The 18,046-nt window shown below is 30.5% G+C and overlaps 1 protein-coding gene across 1 annotated transcript; it reads right to left on the reverse strand.

Moving 5' to 3' along the window:
- Positions 1-309: 309 nt before the first annotated feature.
- Positions 310-16,254, reverse strand: LOC134705080 (transcription factor 15-like). The gene is made up of 2 exons (XM_063563847.1): positions 15,377-16,254; positions 310-728 (listed from the first exon to the last, which is right to left on the reverse strand). Exons 1-2 carry the CDS (start codon positions 15,860-15,862, stop codon positions 669-671), a joined length of 546 nt encoding a protein of 181 aa, XP_063419917.1. The 5' UTR covers positions 15,863-16,254; the 3' UTR covers positions 310-668.
- Between the last annotated feature and the right edge of the window lie 1,792 nt (positions 16,255-18,046).

An 18,046-nucleotide genomic window follows, 5' to 3' on the forward strand; every position in this document is an offset into this window, starting at 1 on the left:
TCTGCATGTATATTGAAGTATTTGCAACAAAAAATAATGCATGCCTCTATTTTAAAGATGATTTCAAATGTCGAGGTGTTAACACATATATAAAGCAATTTCGAAACTTCTTGATTGTTGTAATTTTGATATACATGTAACTGTAGCATTGTTCAGCATTGCCAATGAGAGAACTCTTTACCAAGGACCAAATGACATAGTTCTAGTTGTTATTTCTGGTATATGGTCGTTTGTTGTTTTCGTGTACAGGTTATGCGTTACTGTAGTTTTAATCCTTCTTAATATTACAATTTTCGAAAAGATTTTTTTCTTCATATATGGAAGACATTTTATTTGTATATACTCTATTTTTAGTTACAAAAACAATTAAATAAACAACAGTATTTTGATACAAAAACGAATTCATAATTATATACACTATGCAATATGATATATGATTGATGATTGCTTTTATCTGTTATGATGGAACTAATAGCGACAAAGTATAACATATGTCTATCCTATTAACTCCAGTATAGTGTTCTGAACGGTTTGTTATTACATATTACTAAACAGTTCAAAATTAGCTACTGTCGCACTAAGACTTGGACTTGTTTAATCATATTTTCAATAGCTCTAGTGTGCATTTTATTCCGGACTGAAATGCATATACTCCTTTTTATATTGGATTATCTTCGTGACTGCATTGAAACTCTTATATCTTTGTACATACAACTTTCTGGTCGGATCTGAAAATAAAAAAGAAAAAACTTATTGATATATTAATAATTATGTAAACAAAAGAGACATGTACTCCCCAAACTTAGCGTTAAATCGTAGACTGTAGCGAAAACTATAAATGGAATTATGATAGAAGCTAGTCTTCTTTATATAGACGTACCCTTGTCATACAAAATAAAATTATGAATGTGTACGATTACTTCCCTGTTTTAAGCGACCGTCTTTTCTTGTACACATTGACAAACGACAGATACTGTCACTGATTTGTGTCAAAGTTCTGTGATAAGGCATTTTACTGTATAGAGGAACACACGGCTTTTAACCTTTTGAGAGGTTGCATGTATTTAAAGATAAACGTACATTTGTAATCTACACCAATTAAACAGCAACCATATGACAAAATCATCCACATATAAACGCATTTTCTTCAACAATTAACAGAAAATTGTTTATACAAGGACAAGCGATAGAAATTATATTTGACTACAGTATCGGACTTATCGGAATGCATCTTTCTTGCTAAGTTAAGATTTTGATCAACGGGAGAGAACCCAATTGTAACCATCATGTTCCACAGCCAAAAGACTATTTTCATATTGAGACTTTCGACTTCGATTTATAATAATTTTTGGACAGGTTTTGTACTCTGTGGTATGAAATTCTGTTACTGGTTCGGTATAAGCAACTAAAAGATGCATTAAGCTTCCAATCAGTGCAATATAAGAACACAAATAACTGTTTTTTTGTTTTCTATATATAGAACTTCAAAATCATCATCGTGAAACTCTTCTTTTGTTCACAAATGCACCGATTGTAAGTGTGAGTTTCTTCTGGGTTTTTTTTTTGGCTCATACTTGACCGATGACCAGAATGTCATTTCACATAGTAGACAACCTTTCTAAAAATTATATACTTCGAAGTCAAAAGCAGGTAATAATTGAAAAATAGTCTATCATAAACGCATCATATGTCCGATACTTACTTTAAGTATAAATCATGTATAAGTTATGTCGCTTCTCCGGACATCTCTAAAAGAAAAATGACAAAAGCGACATTACAATATACATTATACTAAAATTGACACAAACTAAAGCCTTTACGTAAGTGGACAAAATTTAACCCTACTGCATATCAAAGTAGTTTTCCATTTTTTATAATTATAATGTAAAAATAGAGTACTCTAAAATATGTAATATAGTACATTAAAGGACAGTTGTTTTAATGAAAGTGTTTGAGAAGAAAAAGGATGAAGAGATGTTCCACTGCCGATAAGTCATGCTGTCACCATTTTACTCTTTCTTTTTTTTTTTTTTTATCTAAAAGTTATTTTGAGAAAAAATGTTTGCTTAAAATCCATAGCTTGCACTTAGAAATGAAAGCATCTTTCATTTGTTACAGTTAATTTTAAGACTGTATTCGAGATAACAAAAAAGAAAAGAAAAAACTAATAATAATAATAAACCACTGCTACTGTTTTTATTTTGAAAGTTTATTTGAAAGTTTTACATATCTGTTTTTGTATAATAGGTCAATAATTCAATGTTCGCTGTCGAAATAAAAAAGAAGATGTGGTATGATTGCCAATGAGACAACTGTCCACAAGAGACCAAAATGACACAGACATTAACAACTATAGTTCACCATACGGCCTTCAACAATGAGCAAAGCCCATATGACGTTTTGGCAGTTTGACTATGTTCTTTTTTTACAAAAAAATTTGAAAAATCTTATCACGTTATCTATGAAAATGTGCTTTTAACAAAAATCGACCAGTATTATCTGTTCAATTGCCTTGGTGTATATATATAGGCGCATGCATTTTTATCAGGAGAGATTACCGGCAACTTTCAATTCAAAATGAACAAATAGCTTTCTAAGACTTAAAATTCGAAATGGTTTATTATTTAACGGATTTTTTTAGTGTTCTTTTAGATCTAACTTCATTCGTGTTCAGTTTGTTAATATGATGTTATTTTTTATAAAATGGATGTAGGAAGTGTTGCCATTATTTGTTGTTTTTAAATTTCACTGGATATTTTTTTGGCATAGAAGTTTCATCTTAGTAATTCTTCTATAAGAAATGTACAGAGAAGGCAGAAATATTTGTCATTCATTGCTTTTTATTAATAACAACGTGTTTACAGACAGGATATACGTGAATTTTTGAGGATTCATAAACCAAGAGAAACATGCTTTTGAGTTTGACAAGTAAAACATACTAAGTCGACTCAAGTATCTGGGTTATGCTGCTTTAGCATAAAAGACTTCTAGGCCTATATAATAAAGCATAACTCATTATTATTTTACATCTTTTTCAATGCATTTTTACAGATTGAAAAGCATGTTTTATGAAAGTCGATTTAGGATCTCCCTAAAATATATATACATGTATTTGGATTCGTGAAACCACGAATTGAAGAATTTGTTATAACAGATTATGTTCGTGGTTACGAATTGAATCTGTGATTACGAATTATACAATTTGTTATCATGCTTTGAACTGGAACTGGTATAAAAAATTGAAAAACAACAATTTTCTCATGTCGGTCGTATAATTTTAAAATTATTCATTTTATCGATTGTTCTTGTGACTGATATATTCATTTCTTTCTGGTATTTCCAATATATAAAAACTTTTTTCGTAAGCTTTAAATATCGGCGCTGAAAAATGTGATTGCATTACTGTCAATAATTCTAACTAGGTTTTTCCTATTGCATAACACTAAAATATTGACACAGTCTACTGAGTTTGAAAGTGATTTAGGGACTTAACATAGTTTTCTTAATCTTCACTTATATTTCAAACGATATGTCAATACTTTTTGTCTATTGATACTTTTTGTCGGTAGGTTGCAGTCTCATTGACGACGTCATGAAAATGCATGACATATTTGCCACTGGACGTTGTACAGCAACCAATAGTCAACCTTTATTAAGTGTCTCACACCCGGATAAAAAAGGTGTCGTGGTGATTTGGTTCAACGCCGTCAGACACTTAAATGGATCTGTATAGGAAATCGGTATATATCACGACTACTATAAATGGTAACGTCATCTATTAATGCCATTGTATAAAAGAAGTGAATTCAACACAGCGAGATATCCCCGCACCCGGAGAGGGCTTTAATACAGCAGTGTTATAAAAAGCACACATACAAATAAACAAATATGTAGAAAGTGGCTTGTGGATCAAATATAACGTGGTCAAAATACAAGACTTAGTAATACAAGGAAGGAGCACCTGTCAATAAGATTAATTAGTTGTCTTAATTGATTTAGAAATAATTATAATACAGTAATTTTTTGTAATGATATTCATATGTTTGCATTTGAGCGTGTATTTCAGGTGTCATCATCAGGTGTTTTGTACATTTCACACAACAATCAACCTCATAATGAGAACTTTTGATTCTCTTTCTTGTTATTCCTAATTTTATGTCAAAAGGATTTCTTATATGCATTTTCCAGTGACTGATGAAATGCTCTAATGCCACGTGTTAACGTGGGACGCATCTAAGCTCATTTGCAGTCGAGCGTCAAACGAGATTATCTTAATAGCTAGAAGGTTCCTATGGCACCCAACAAAAATATATACGATAACTTCCGTTTATTGTTGCAGCTCGTTACAGAACTTGAGATTTAAGGAACCGAATTATGAAGGTTTTGAGGTATCATAATGAGGCTAAACAACTTTTCCACTTTTGCTAGATTTTGACGGAATACATGAAATGGCTTTAAACTTTCAAGGTATAAACAAAATAACGACCTTTTGAAATATATATGAGGGCTAGTCAATTTCAAAAATCACAACTTAATAAATTTTGATGAAAATGCAAATTCTTGTTGTCTCGAGTATAAAATAAATTGAAATTACAAAATAATGACTATCATGTATCAGCATAATCTATAATTCAGAATTCGCTATTTTGCGATTAAATTCTTCTCATGGTTGTAAAAAAAGTCTGCATTAATCTGACTTAATAAACACTTTATTATTTTATATTACACACAAAAGCAAACAAAAAATATAGACCTTTGAATGATGGCATATTTTTTACGTTGAGTTGTATCTTCTTAATAGATTGCTATGAGTTTTCAACAATAATCTTCAGTTCAACATGCAAATGACAACAAAAAATAAACATTCACACAGCGAGTCAAGCTTATAATTGCCCTGACCAAGACTAGTTATGCGTACCAAAATTTTTACTCCAACACAAAATTAAAGCAATATAAAAAGACTAGTTCCTCATAATCAATTGTATGATTAAAACACTATGAAGATCTATTATATATGTTTGGTATTCATAAAAAGAAACAAAACATCAAATTCATAAAATTGAGAATGAAAATGGACAACCGTGTCAAAGAGACAACAACTCGACCAAAGAGCATACAACAGCCGAAGGTCACCAATGGGTCTTAAATGCAGCAAGAAACTCCCGCACCCGGAGGCTTGCTTCAGCTTCATAGTAGATCTAGATGTCTTTGAGATCATGTTGTCGCTGGATTGCTGTCTTATTGACGTATCAAATACAGGTTTGCCAGGTTACACGAAGGTGCAATTAATACACTGTGTTCTCAGTTTCAACAAGAACGTAGTAGACAATAGTTGTACTCTTACAATATATGCTACATGCTAAGATAAGACGAAATTGTATACAATACATTTATCATTTCGGATGGAAATGTTTCGTCAGAAAACTTGACAGGCATGTAACAAAATCTGACATATGTTACCGATTTTATCAAATTTTAGAAAGATAAATGACAGAAAGAGCTTGTTTCCAACAACATTCATTATTGTGGAAGTAAAACAAAATCATTTTACAGTAATGTTTCCAAACTCTAATAAAAAATCTACCAAGAACAGATGTTCAGAAACCAAATATTGTCATCCGTCATTCTGAACAATTCGACTGAACAACTGTGGAATACGTCTTAGCAATGTTATTAACTGTAAACGAGTATTTATGTCAAAGAAGCTATAAATACGTTATTTATCGTGTTTTCTCAGAATGAAGAAAGCCTAGAAGTCTTTGAGGTTTTGATGATCATTTGTTACTGCAACATTAAACAAATAAAATCGACAAAACAGACACGATATCGTCATATCTTTCTGCATGACGTATTATGAGGCAACTTAAGAAATCATTTATCATAAAGGGTTTATCCTTTAAATCAACAACAGGTTGCACCCCTTTACCAATTGATCAAGTATTTTTTATATACCAGGTATAAGATAAGATATTTTTATTTCCAATTATGGGCCCCAAAGGGCATAAACATTACAACATCAATAATTTTTTCATAATACAATACAAACAATGAGATAAAAAAAAAAAAAAAGTTAAACGAGAACTATTTAAGTTCTTAAAGAATACGTAGATAAAGAATCTATAGTATGTTTTTTTTAATACTAATGCATTTTATTGCAAGTGTGGTTGATATAGATAACAAACAAGCAGCCCAAAAAGAAAAAAAAGAAAAATAGATATCCACATATGTATAGTACACAAAAAGTTGGATCAATTAAATATATAATAATTAGCCAAAAAGAAAGTAGAAATTAAACATGTCCATGACTCATCCTGTGTCAGCAGCAAATAGGAAAGCATTATGGTTTCCTAAAGGCAGCTGACACCAGGGGGCGATACCTTATGGGCCATAGGCATGTAAAATGTGTGTAAATGTCTCCTTCCTACCTGTATCAAAAGCAAACAAGGAAGCATCATAGGTAACTTGAATGCAGTTGATACCAGGGGACGATGCCTCAAGGATATAAGAGAACATTTGAATAAATAATATATCTTAACAATTTTATTTTTTTTAATCGGCTAGTTTGTTTGTGATATTGGTATATAAATATATATATTTTAATTTTTGGATTTCGGTTTTTAACGATATTTCAAAACAATACTCTTTTTCAAGTGTTCTAGCTAAAACATTCTCCTTATCAGAAAATGTTTTTCTTTTTCTTCAAAAAGTATTGCCGGCCTGTTTCATATAGGCCTACCCACCCGAATTGACACAATCTTTCAAATTTGATTTGTATAACAGTCACATGAAAAGTTATATCAGAATTTAATTTATTTATATGAAACTGAAACGTATATGTATTTGTATATCACTATTAAAAATCAAAGATTGTGTGTCCCTGCATGATAATATCCGAATACCATTCAACGAAATCCGTCTTTCTTAGATTAATTGTTCAGCAGTCGTTTAATAACTGAACATGTTGAATAAATGCATAAGTGCAAAATCACTTATTTTTTGTGGAATCAAGATTTGAACGTGGTCATCCTTATTGGTGAAAATTAATGATACGTCCGTTTCAAATTACTAATAGCGATAGATATTTTTATTTTTCCGTTCCTGAATTATTCGCTATGCATTTGCAAATAGTTCTTGGTTTGTGTTTGATGTTTTAATTCTTAAATAAAACCTTCTGAAGCTACAAGTTATTATAAATTAAGGTAGTTAATGACATGACTGCACACCAAAGCTCTGCATTTTAACGGACCAATACTAAAGGTCGAGTTACTCGAATGACTAGGTACGACACGGCATATTAAAACAGGTGCTTTAATCTAAAGAAGATGTCTTTCCAAAAGACTTTATACAGTGTATATAAAGTGCGAATCCAGCTAGTTCATTTTTACTGTTATATGCGGGTATGTCTATTGTAGAATAAAGGATCATGGGAAAACTGTATTTGTTTACGTTTTGAAAATATCAAGTTAAAGGATTTTAAGTTAAGTTTTAACATATTTTCATTGTAATATGTCTTTATAATATACAAACATAGCATTAAAGTTCAAATAAGTGTTATAAAAGCATCATAACATAGCATATCGATTATTGAAAGCGATCCATTTTTACTATAGATGCGATGAATTATCACTGTTAGTGCAGTCATTATTAATGTATAATTTTCAAAGATGCGAGGAATTTTTATTGTAGAATTATGTGATAAATGCACTTGCAACAAATGAAAAAAAAACTTAGTTGATGACTTTAGGATTTATGATACATGTATTTTCAAATTGAAATACAAACTCCTCATTCATTCTTCATCAAATATATAGCTTTTCAAACTTGTAACGAAAGCGATTCTCAAAATGTCATATTGTATTCTTCAGATTACATTTCTCCTTGATTTAAACTTACATAGGGAATCACTGGAAGGTGACAGCAGCGGGCCCTCTTAGGCAGTCAGTGGGCCCCTGCTTATGAAAAATTAAGCCCATTATAAATATATTAAAAAAGTAGAGTAGATTTTTTTATCCCTTTTTATCCCGTCTCGTTTCGTTTTTGAGCCATATATAGATGTCGTATGTGACAATGAAACAACTCTCCATCCGAGTCACAATTTATAAAAGTAGACCATTATACGTCAAAATACGGTCTTCAACATAATGTCTTGGCTCACACCGAACAGCAAGTTATAAAGGGCTCCAGTGTAAAACCTTTTAAACGGGAAAACAAAGGTGCAATCTATATCAAGATGTACGTAATTAGTGTTGAAGTGTCATGGAAATGGATAAAACATAAGGATAAAGATCCCTATACGCTTTATAAGAAACTAAATGGAATACATTTGAAATAAATGTTATTTCTATTGAATTTATTAGAGTGTTTTAAAACCAAACTTTCCTCCGTAAGTTAAATTTTATCAAATCTTTCTCTTACTTTATCTATTGTTTGAGCAAGTCGGCTAAATTAAGGCTTTACAGCTAATTTCCTAATGCATGTAAAGCAAAACTTTGGTTAGCTTGCTTGCTTTGTTTGTATAATTGTTTATACAAACTTTGTAAATAAGATTGAAATTTTTAAACAATATGAATAGCCATAGTTTAACCTGTATTTTTAATATTTGAATTAAATTGGGTGTTATCATAATGATTATCCAATAAAAAAAAGCAAGCAAATCAACTAAAGTCTTGCGCTACATGCTACATGCTCAAAGAAATGAGCTGTAATAGATAAAAAAAATAAATAATTATACAGTGAAAATGCACTGCATATACAATAATAATGATTCGCTCCACAGTGAAAATGAAAGAAGAGTATCATTATTCGACAGTAAACATGACTAGCATTACGAAATCATCATAGTGGAATTTAGTTAAATATGAAGAAACTGAATGACAAAACATATTCTACGTTATACAACTTTAATAATTGTATTAAAATGAATATTTTTTACTGCAACAACATCTAACCTGTTAGTTATAAAGCACCTGCACGATCTGTTCGTGAAATGTCCTAAATATTCACCTATTTTGGTATATATTTCACAGCTGGATGGCTTTAGGCGCGATAAAACCCCGCTCGCATCTCTTACTTTGTTTTATTAGTATTATGTATTTCTGAACATATACATTTTAACTAATTTTCTTAATTTTCTTCAAAAATTAAAAAAAGTTCGTCTGTTTATTTATCATTCTACATTAGACATTTATGGCATATACAGTAAAAATGATATTTAAGGATCCGCACTTTACATACACTGCTATAGGTAAATGAAGCACACAAAGTATTCCAATTTCAACATTGCTGTATTTACATCTACAATTGACTGTCTGACATGTAATTTACAATTTCTGTATAATAATTTGCCTGTTTGCAGCTTATATCATATTATAATAAAACGTACATTTTGGCACGACATATATTTTAATGCAATTAACATTTACCAAATAATATACTTCTTGGGTGTGATGTTCAAATGACTCAATACTTATTTAAATTTGTACAGCTCGCCCAAGATTTTTAATTGCCACATTCATATTGCATGACTGGAAGATTACTGTCAACCACTTTACATAAGTATCAACTCGCATCGATGTTGATTTAAAAGGAATTTGTCTTTTACTGTAAAAATCTTAGTAGGAAGACCGATTCTTTCGACAAAGATCTTGATACTAAAAGAGGGGCGAAAGATACTAGAAGAACAGTCAATCAATCAAATCTTATACTAAATACACAATTATAAGTTTTTAGAATATGAAATGATTCTACATTTTCAAAAAACTCCATAGACAGTCTATAGGAAAACATATTTTGACAAAGTAATTAGAAAATCATGTTTTCCTAGACTGCCTATAGAGTTTTGAAATGTAAAATAATTCATATTCTGTAAACTTAAAAATTGTGTATTTAGAATGAGATTCAATTGTTTCCTTTATAACACTTGACAAGAAGTTGTTAAAAATAAGCTTCAGTCTGATTAAAACCGTTAGAATAAAATAAATTATTACTGAAAGAAAGTTCAAATGAGTTCAAATGAGTTCAGTTTCCGCTCAGATGAAATTAACAGATGATCAGAACTAGAAAAACACCATTAATAAAAATGACCTAAAAAGAGGTCGACTGAGTTTACAACCCAGGAAATTATTTCAACTTGTACTACTTTTATACAGGATAATAAAACCAATGCTAAAATCCCATATCATTATAAATAGCACGATACACGGGCTTGAACCCGAGTTTACCATACAATTTAATAAATGGGAGAAACCATCCAGTCTCATATTTAGCCACACAAAAGAGTGTCCTCAAGGAAAGATGACAAAAAAGGTGCGGGTCTTTAAAAATGAAGCTGAATCTCATATGATCGTACCTGCTAAATTTCTTTTAACAATTATAATAGTTCATATAATTGAAGACAAAATATGAGTATACATTTGACAAATAAAAAAAAAAAAACACAAATTCTAGCCTTTTTGGTATAAAAAAAAAGACTGCATGATTTCAGACGTTTTGTAATAAAGATTGGGGAAGTTCCCACGAATATTCGAAGAGTTGATACCAATATCATTTAGGAAAAATAGATAAAAGAAACACAAGATAAAAATATTAATATTTTTTTATCATAACGTCTAGGGGCTTCATTTTTAGTCTGAATGCGTATGCAGTCAATGTGATCATTACACAAGATACTGAAGTAATATTTAAAAGAATTGAGTATTTTCCTCTTATGTTATGGAAAAGTTTTCAAGAGAAACAAAAAATGAAATCTATCATTTAATATGTATTTATGAAAATCCGAAACTAGTGGTCATTTTGAAAGAAAATAAAATGCGTTCATAAAATATATACAATAATAATATATGCATAACATTTGTTTCTAGATATTTTTTCTTATAATCTGGAAGTATTTCTGTAATTTATATCTCAGTCTATGGAGTTTACAGTCTCCAGCATACAAACATTTTGCACAAGTAATTTTACTGTAAAAATCTGAAATTAAAATGACAACACCCGCTCCTATAATTAGGTGAAATTTGAATCCTATTAACTACTAAATCGCACATTTCGCTCTAAAAACAGCAATCCCTTGTGAAATTAGTTTTGCCATCTGATTTACTTAACAGCAGAAACATAATGATAATTACGGGTGCTCGCATCTTTTTGTCTCTTTAAAATACCAAAGAAGAAAACAATCATATGGGTAAGGCCAGATAAAAAAGATTGAAGAGTTTTCCACATTTCTCTTGACCTTAGAGAGTACCTATTTGATATGAACATCTTTTCTAGAAGTTTTGAAGCCAGATCGTTTGAACTGTACCTATATTTGATTGATACAACTTTTATTATTTCAATTGTTCGTGAATTTTTGTCGGTGTTTCGAACGAACTTATTTTATGGAGGGAATCTTTAACAAACAATCCTTATGGGGTAACGAATGGGGTTACTTTATTATAATCTTAACAGGTGTGTATTACTCTGCAGGAATTAAAATATATGATAATGTCTACCTATTTATACTTGTATACGTCACGATTGGTATCTAAATGTCTGACATTTTGTAGATTGTACATAAGTTTTCCGCAAAACTATTGTAATACTATATATAGGTCTAGTTTTGTATTAAAAACAATCCGCCATTGTTTCAGAAATATTCTGTACAACCTAGTGATTGGGTTCTTTTTCTATGTACAGCAAGAGGGCATATATAAATTATCATATATATTACAATGAATGATATTACTATGCAAAGCTTGGCGCCAAATATTCGGTACTATGCATTGTTCCTGGTAATATAAATCTGTAATAATTATAATAAATCTCTAACCCCATGTATACAATAAATCTGTATGTACACAATATAGTGGTTATAAAACAAATTACACGAAAAACATGTTTAAAAAGTTACAATGAGAAGAGAATCTTGTATAACCGATTGCTGGCTGCTCTATCTAGAGGACCTTTTGGTTTGTATACTTTCAAGGGGGAAATGTGTACTAAGTATTTGGCTTCTAAACTGTTAAATCTGAAGCGCTAAGCTCGAGCATTCCTGTATGCTGTAGGTTATTCCACAGTCTGTGACACCAAGATTTATAAGGTTATATTTTAATAACTTGGCATTCTAGCTAAACCTTACTAGAAACGGCTTTAGGCCCAAGTCTGATAAATATGCATTCCTTATATTTTTACAGTTAGGTTTTTTTTGCTTGTCAGAGAGCTGTCTACTTATAATATTATCATGATTTATGATCTATTTCTTATACTGTATTCTCTTGTGGACAGTTGTCTCATTGGCAATCATAACACATCTTCTTTTATATATTAAACGCCATGCAAGTGTTCGATTTTTGCATTTTGGTGTGGTTCGTGTTGCTCATTCTTGATTGTTTTATGTTTTGTTGTGTAAACTGTTATTTGTCTGTTGTTCCTTTTCTTTGTTGCGATGGCGTTGCCAGTTCATTTTCGACTTATAATTTTTGAGTTTGAACGTCCCTTTACTATCTTTCGCCTTTCACTTTTATAGTACATGTTTTACCACGCGCTTATGCATAATATGATTAATATTTGGGCGGACATTATTTTTAAATGTTACACGATCAATTATTCACGATGGTAAAAGATAAACTTTTTCAAAGTAACTTCTCTACCCAAATTAAAATATTTGCTACAGTCGGCGAATAATGCAAAGCAGGACAGGCTAAGGAAAGTCTGGTGTTTTGAACATCTACAATTTGGGTAGGAATTTCGTCCATGCAGTTGGATTTAGAGATGACCCTGCACTAAAAAACTCGTGTTAGAATATGACTTGCTTTTAATAATGACTTATTAAAAAAAATATAATCTTTCGAAAGAAGGATCAATTAAATTCAGATTGTGTTAATGTCTTCTTTGCGACTTAAAAATTACTGAAGAAAGGCAAATGATTTAGTTTTACTTATTAAAACAAAATGCACAATTTTTCAAACGATGCATATATGACTACAATATTTAAATAAACCCCCTTTAGAGATACCATGATAAAACAATGTAAAATGTATGACAAAGATGGAGAGGGTAATTGTTCTGCGTAAGATGCATGTAAACTATCATGATTCATCTTTGAAGTCATTTGCATATGTATAAATATATTGAAATTGTAATGAAATTAATAAAAAGGATATTTAGAGTTCATAATATTTATGATATGTTTTATATAGTTGTATAATGAGTAAACAAATTATAAGCAACACATATTTTTGACTGTACTTCTTTAAAGTTACATTAAATAAATTATTAGAATAAACACCTAAATTATATTTAAGATACAATTTCTAATCGACATACTCTCGATTATTATTTTTTCCCTTAACTTCAGAATTTTTATAAATTGTTTAAATTTTTAACTCTGCATATATTTGAAAGTTTGAGTGTTTATATAGAAAAGAATTAAGATGTGGTATGTTGCCATTCAGACAGCTCTTCACAAGAGACCAAAATGACACAGAAATTAACAACTGCAGGTCATCGTACCGGCTTTAACAATGAGCAAAGCCATTAATGCACAATCAGCTAATGAAAACCCCGAAATAACAGATGTAAAACAATTGATACAAGAAAACTAACGGTCTAATTTTTGTATAAATTAATTTAGAATGAAAAACAAATATCTAAAATAACAACAAACAACAACCACTTAATTACAGGTTCCTGACGTAGGTCGGCACACATATATATATACAGAATGTGGCGGGGTAAACATTTTAGTGCATAGGCGTCCCAATCCTTCCCTTATACTGGAACAGTGGTTCAAAAGAACAATACTCTGTTTTGTTAATTTATGAAACAAAATTCCTGGTCGTTTGTAAAAAAAACTTTTTTTTTAAACGTCAATATTTCATTGAAACGTTTAAAATGGGAATTATCTGCCCTAGCATTAATGGTGTATTTTCATTGAATTTAATCAGACCAGTACTGAATATAATTGTAAGCAGAAAGAAACTCCTGTTATATACTTTTTGAACATATAAATAAAATCGCATTCTTTTTTATTTCTTTTTGGAAAGATTTATAAGAAGAAGCCCATATATTTTACTGTTATAGTTATGGTTTGTTCTGAGTCATTCTTGTGAATATGTAAGCATTGATTTGGTAGACGGTTTTTGCATAAAAATACATATCTTCTTATATCTAGTTATATGTTGCTTGTCAGTAATTCATGTTAAGAACGGACATTGTTTTATTTTTATATATATATTTTTCATTTGTATATTCATATAATTAAAGAATACGTTTGATTATTTCCGTTTTAATTGTGTTATAGTCGACACCAAAATGTCTTTACTGCTTTCAGGTCTTGGTGATTATTTTGATAAATTGCTCCAATTCACAAACATAAACTTTTGCAGATGTATGCAGTAAAGCCATATTTATAATATACAAATAATTTTCAAACATTTCCCCGACTCATTTACAAAAGATAATAGATATAAATTTTAGAAATGACTTTGACATTTTACTGTACAGACAGATGATTGTCAGTTAAATGTGCATTTCTCTAATTTAGGACGATATGATATTTACTGAGGAATTAATGACCGGTCACATGGGAGTTAGCTCTCTCTGATCTCACTATTTGACGATAAATAAAAACACTGGTTTTCACTAGTGAAAGGGAATATTTATGGAAATATTATAGTGTTCCGAGATTGCCTAACTTCCAGCAATTAAACTTAACTTTTTCTTAAAATATTTTTTTAGAAGATATTGCATGTGATCAACGCTTAATTAGAGACATGTATTTATTATAAATATTTCTGTACATTGTAATTGGAGAGAAAATTTTATTAAAAAAATGTAACGAAAAATTTCAAATACATTTGGCGCATGACGAACATTTCTAAGAAGGTGAAAAGAATCCAAAAGATAAAATTTTCTTTTCTCTTGCAATGATTATCATTTATGTTCTTATGTCCGTGAAATTGAGTCCAGTTGTTTCTGTGTTTCACGGATCATTTTATATAATTGTGGTTGTAACTGTCAGATTTGAACATGTGATAAAACAAAAATCCCTTCTAAAATGTTTTGATAATGTCAAAGTAAATTAGCAAAGTTGTTATATATGTATATATTTGAACATTATGATACTATTTTTTTATAGTTTTGTTTCTAAGATTTCTTATTAGCAAAAATATTTCAATGTAATGGTTTTCAAAAAAAAAGTATTAAAAAATAAAATTATATTCCAAAATCCGTATTTAAGATATTTCAAATTGACACAATACAAATTCACTTATTTTTGACAAATTCTTTTCCAAAATAAAAAGGTTCAATCAGATTAGAGATCAAAAATATTCATCACAAATGATATTTTTCTATTCTTTTTAATTAAAGACGTAAACGATTTTCAAACTGTTGTGCTTACCATTCTAAGTCGTGAAGCACTTAGACAAAAAGTGCAGACTGTTTTTGGTAGGTTATCCATTCCTCCTCTGAGCATGGCTTGATGTTTAATACATGGTTGGTCTATACAATCCGCCCCAACCATCAATACAGTGTTTAGATGAGCAATATAACTTGTTGCCAGTCTCAATGTTTCTATTTTTGACAATTTTCTATTTGCTGGTTCTGTTGGAATCAATGTTCGTAAAGTTATAAATGCAGAATTTACACTATGAGTGCGATCCCGCTCCCGGGCATTTGCTGCGTTCCTGGGTCTGCCAGGAAAAGGATAGTCACACGATTGATCTTGTTCATTGTCATCAGATGAATTTAGTGGTTTCCGTTTTTTTAAAGTTCCAGTACAGTTTCGACCCGACGAAGCATCCTCATTTGATCCGTTGCTATCACTCGCGTCTGAATAATTGTCCTCCTTTGGCTTCTTATGATAATGTTCTAATGATCTTTTCATAATTCTTCTTTATATATAAAACTTCTGTCGTCTTCAGATTTATGATTCAGGAATATGGAAAAGAAATTCACTTTCCGTGTGACTCGCGTCCCATGAAACCTCTACAGGGAAATTAATATTCAAATTCCATCTGTCCCAAAACAGACCAGCTACAAGCACATTAACAAAGCGTGAAAACTTCACATAACTAGATCTGTAGAAAAATTCAATTGTTTCTAACAGCTATTTCCTGCAGTTTTGGTATATTATTCGCTTATTTATTGACAAAAACAAAACGGTTGAGAGAAGTAGAAAACGGATTATAAATATTAAAATTATGCATATTCCAGCTTGAGAGGCATACGTTAAACCTATTATTGGCTCACATAGAGCTGTTTTCAGAGCGATGATGAGCATAATGCAATGAAAGGAGGCGTGGCCATTATTCTAATTTGTCTACGTCTGTCTGTACAGAGAGCAAATGCTTGTCAATTTTATGGATACTTAAATCACATTCTCGTAGTATTCCAATACCATGGACATTCCATGCCCTGATGAGTTTAAAGATAGGTCAAATGTTATTATTTCTGTTATCTGAGACTTCTGAAATGATATACATAATTCATGTAAACTGTAGCTGTGGAGGCTAATTATACAGGGTTAATTTGTTGGTCGTTTATTGATAATAGATGAGTTTTCATTAGTAGATTTCCAAATCACTTCCATGTATGTACAAATTCGGCATATTTTTCATGTTTAATTCAATTTCTTCAAGAAACTGAAAAAATAAAAATAGACTGTATATATGGCTGTATCTGGAAAAATCTCATTACAAACGAGATATCAATCCCCATTTTGTTTACGGTGGTGTTATTTGGGTTTAGCGAATACATTTAGATTTCAGATACGTTCCATGTTAACTTATTTGGCGTTTGAATTGGTCATCTTTACACTGTAGTAATTTATTTTGATGAAGACTTCATCGGTAAGCGCAATTTATTCATTTCTATAGATATATATTATAGATACATTAAAACAAATCTTCTTAACATAATAATGTATGGATATACAATGTTAAACTTTGTTGGTCCTCCCTGTAGATACTTATATATTTTGACACTGCACACGGAAAACCCTTTTTAAAACGTTTTTTTTTTATAGTATACTCTTATTTTCAGTTGTTATGAAATATATTTAGGAGAGAAACACTATTGACTTATACTTATACATCTCGTTTTAATGTTATTGTAAAACTTGTTTATTGCTCGTCTTTCACATTTGCATTGTGCTTTGTCTATATGCCTTTTAATGCTTCTTTTTTTTTTTACATATATCACGTGGCTCTGTACTTATACATTCTGTCACTGTGTTATTGTACTTAGGTAAATTTGTGTATTCCTGTCTTTGTCTTTCATTTTTGATAATATACTTGGTCTTTATGCCATTTTGTGCTTCTTTGTTACATATTTTTGTTATTTCTATTTTTTTATTAAGATTATACCACAATGTTGACTGCTGTAATTTTGACATTTTTAACTATTATGTCTGTTTGTTTTGTTCACACATCGTTGTCAATATAATTGAATTTGATGCGACTGTCATACAAGTGAAAGGTTTAGCTAGCTGTAAAACCAGGTTCAATCCACCATTTTCCAGACAAGAAAATGCCTGTGTACCAAGTCAGGAATATTACAGTTGATATCCATTCGTTTGATGGGTTTGAGCTTTTTATTTTGGCATTTGATTAGAGACTTACTGTTTTGAATTTTCCTCGGAGTTCAGTAATTTTTTAATTTTTTTGTTATATGTGTGTTGTTCATGATGTTCACCCTGCTTGATCTTTTCTTTGGATGCATACTAGACTTTTGTTTCTTTTTAGATATTGTCTTATCAAAGTATTATATTGTGCTATGCTCACTGTGAGCCCATTAAATGGGTATGAATATAGGCAACAGTAGTATACCGGTGTTCAATGGTCATACATCGATTGAGAGCAAACGAATCCAGGTTAAGAACTTAAACCGAGGAAACACATCAACTATAAGAGGGAAACAAACCAACAACAGGAACACTGAAGTACAACAAAAACAAATATCTTCTTCTTCTTTTATATTTGAAGGTTAAGCGCTCAATAACATATTTAGCGCCGCCACATTCGTTATGTGCCATTTTCATGGAGTTCGGGTTCATATATATTATAAATTC

The sequence above is a fragment of the Mytilus trossulus genome, chromosome 2, assembly GCF_036588685.1.
Source record: "Mytilus trossulus isolate FHL-02 chromosome 2, PNRI_Mtr1.1.1.hap1, whole genome shotgun sequence".
Classification (NCBI taxonomy): Eukaryota; Metazoa; Mollusca; class Bivalvia; order Mytilida; family Mytilidae; genus Mytilus; species Mytilus trossulus.

Coding starts and splice junctions, on each gene's coding strand:
- LOC134705080 (XM_063563847.1), bottom strand. CDS start 15,862: ATGAAAAGATCATTAGAACATTATCATAAGAAGCCAAAGGAGGACAAT. Junction 729..15,376: donor GTGCTTCACGACTTAGAATG/GTAAGCACAACA, acceptor TTTTATTTTCAG/ATCCGACCAGAAAGTTGTAT.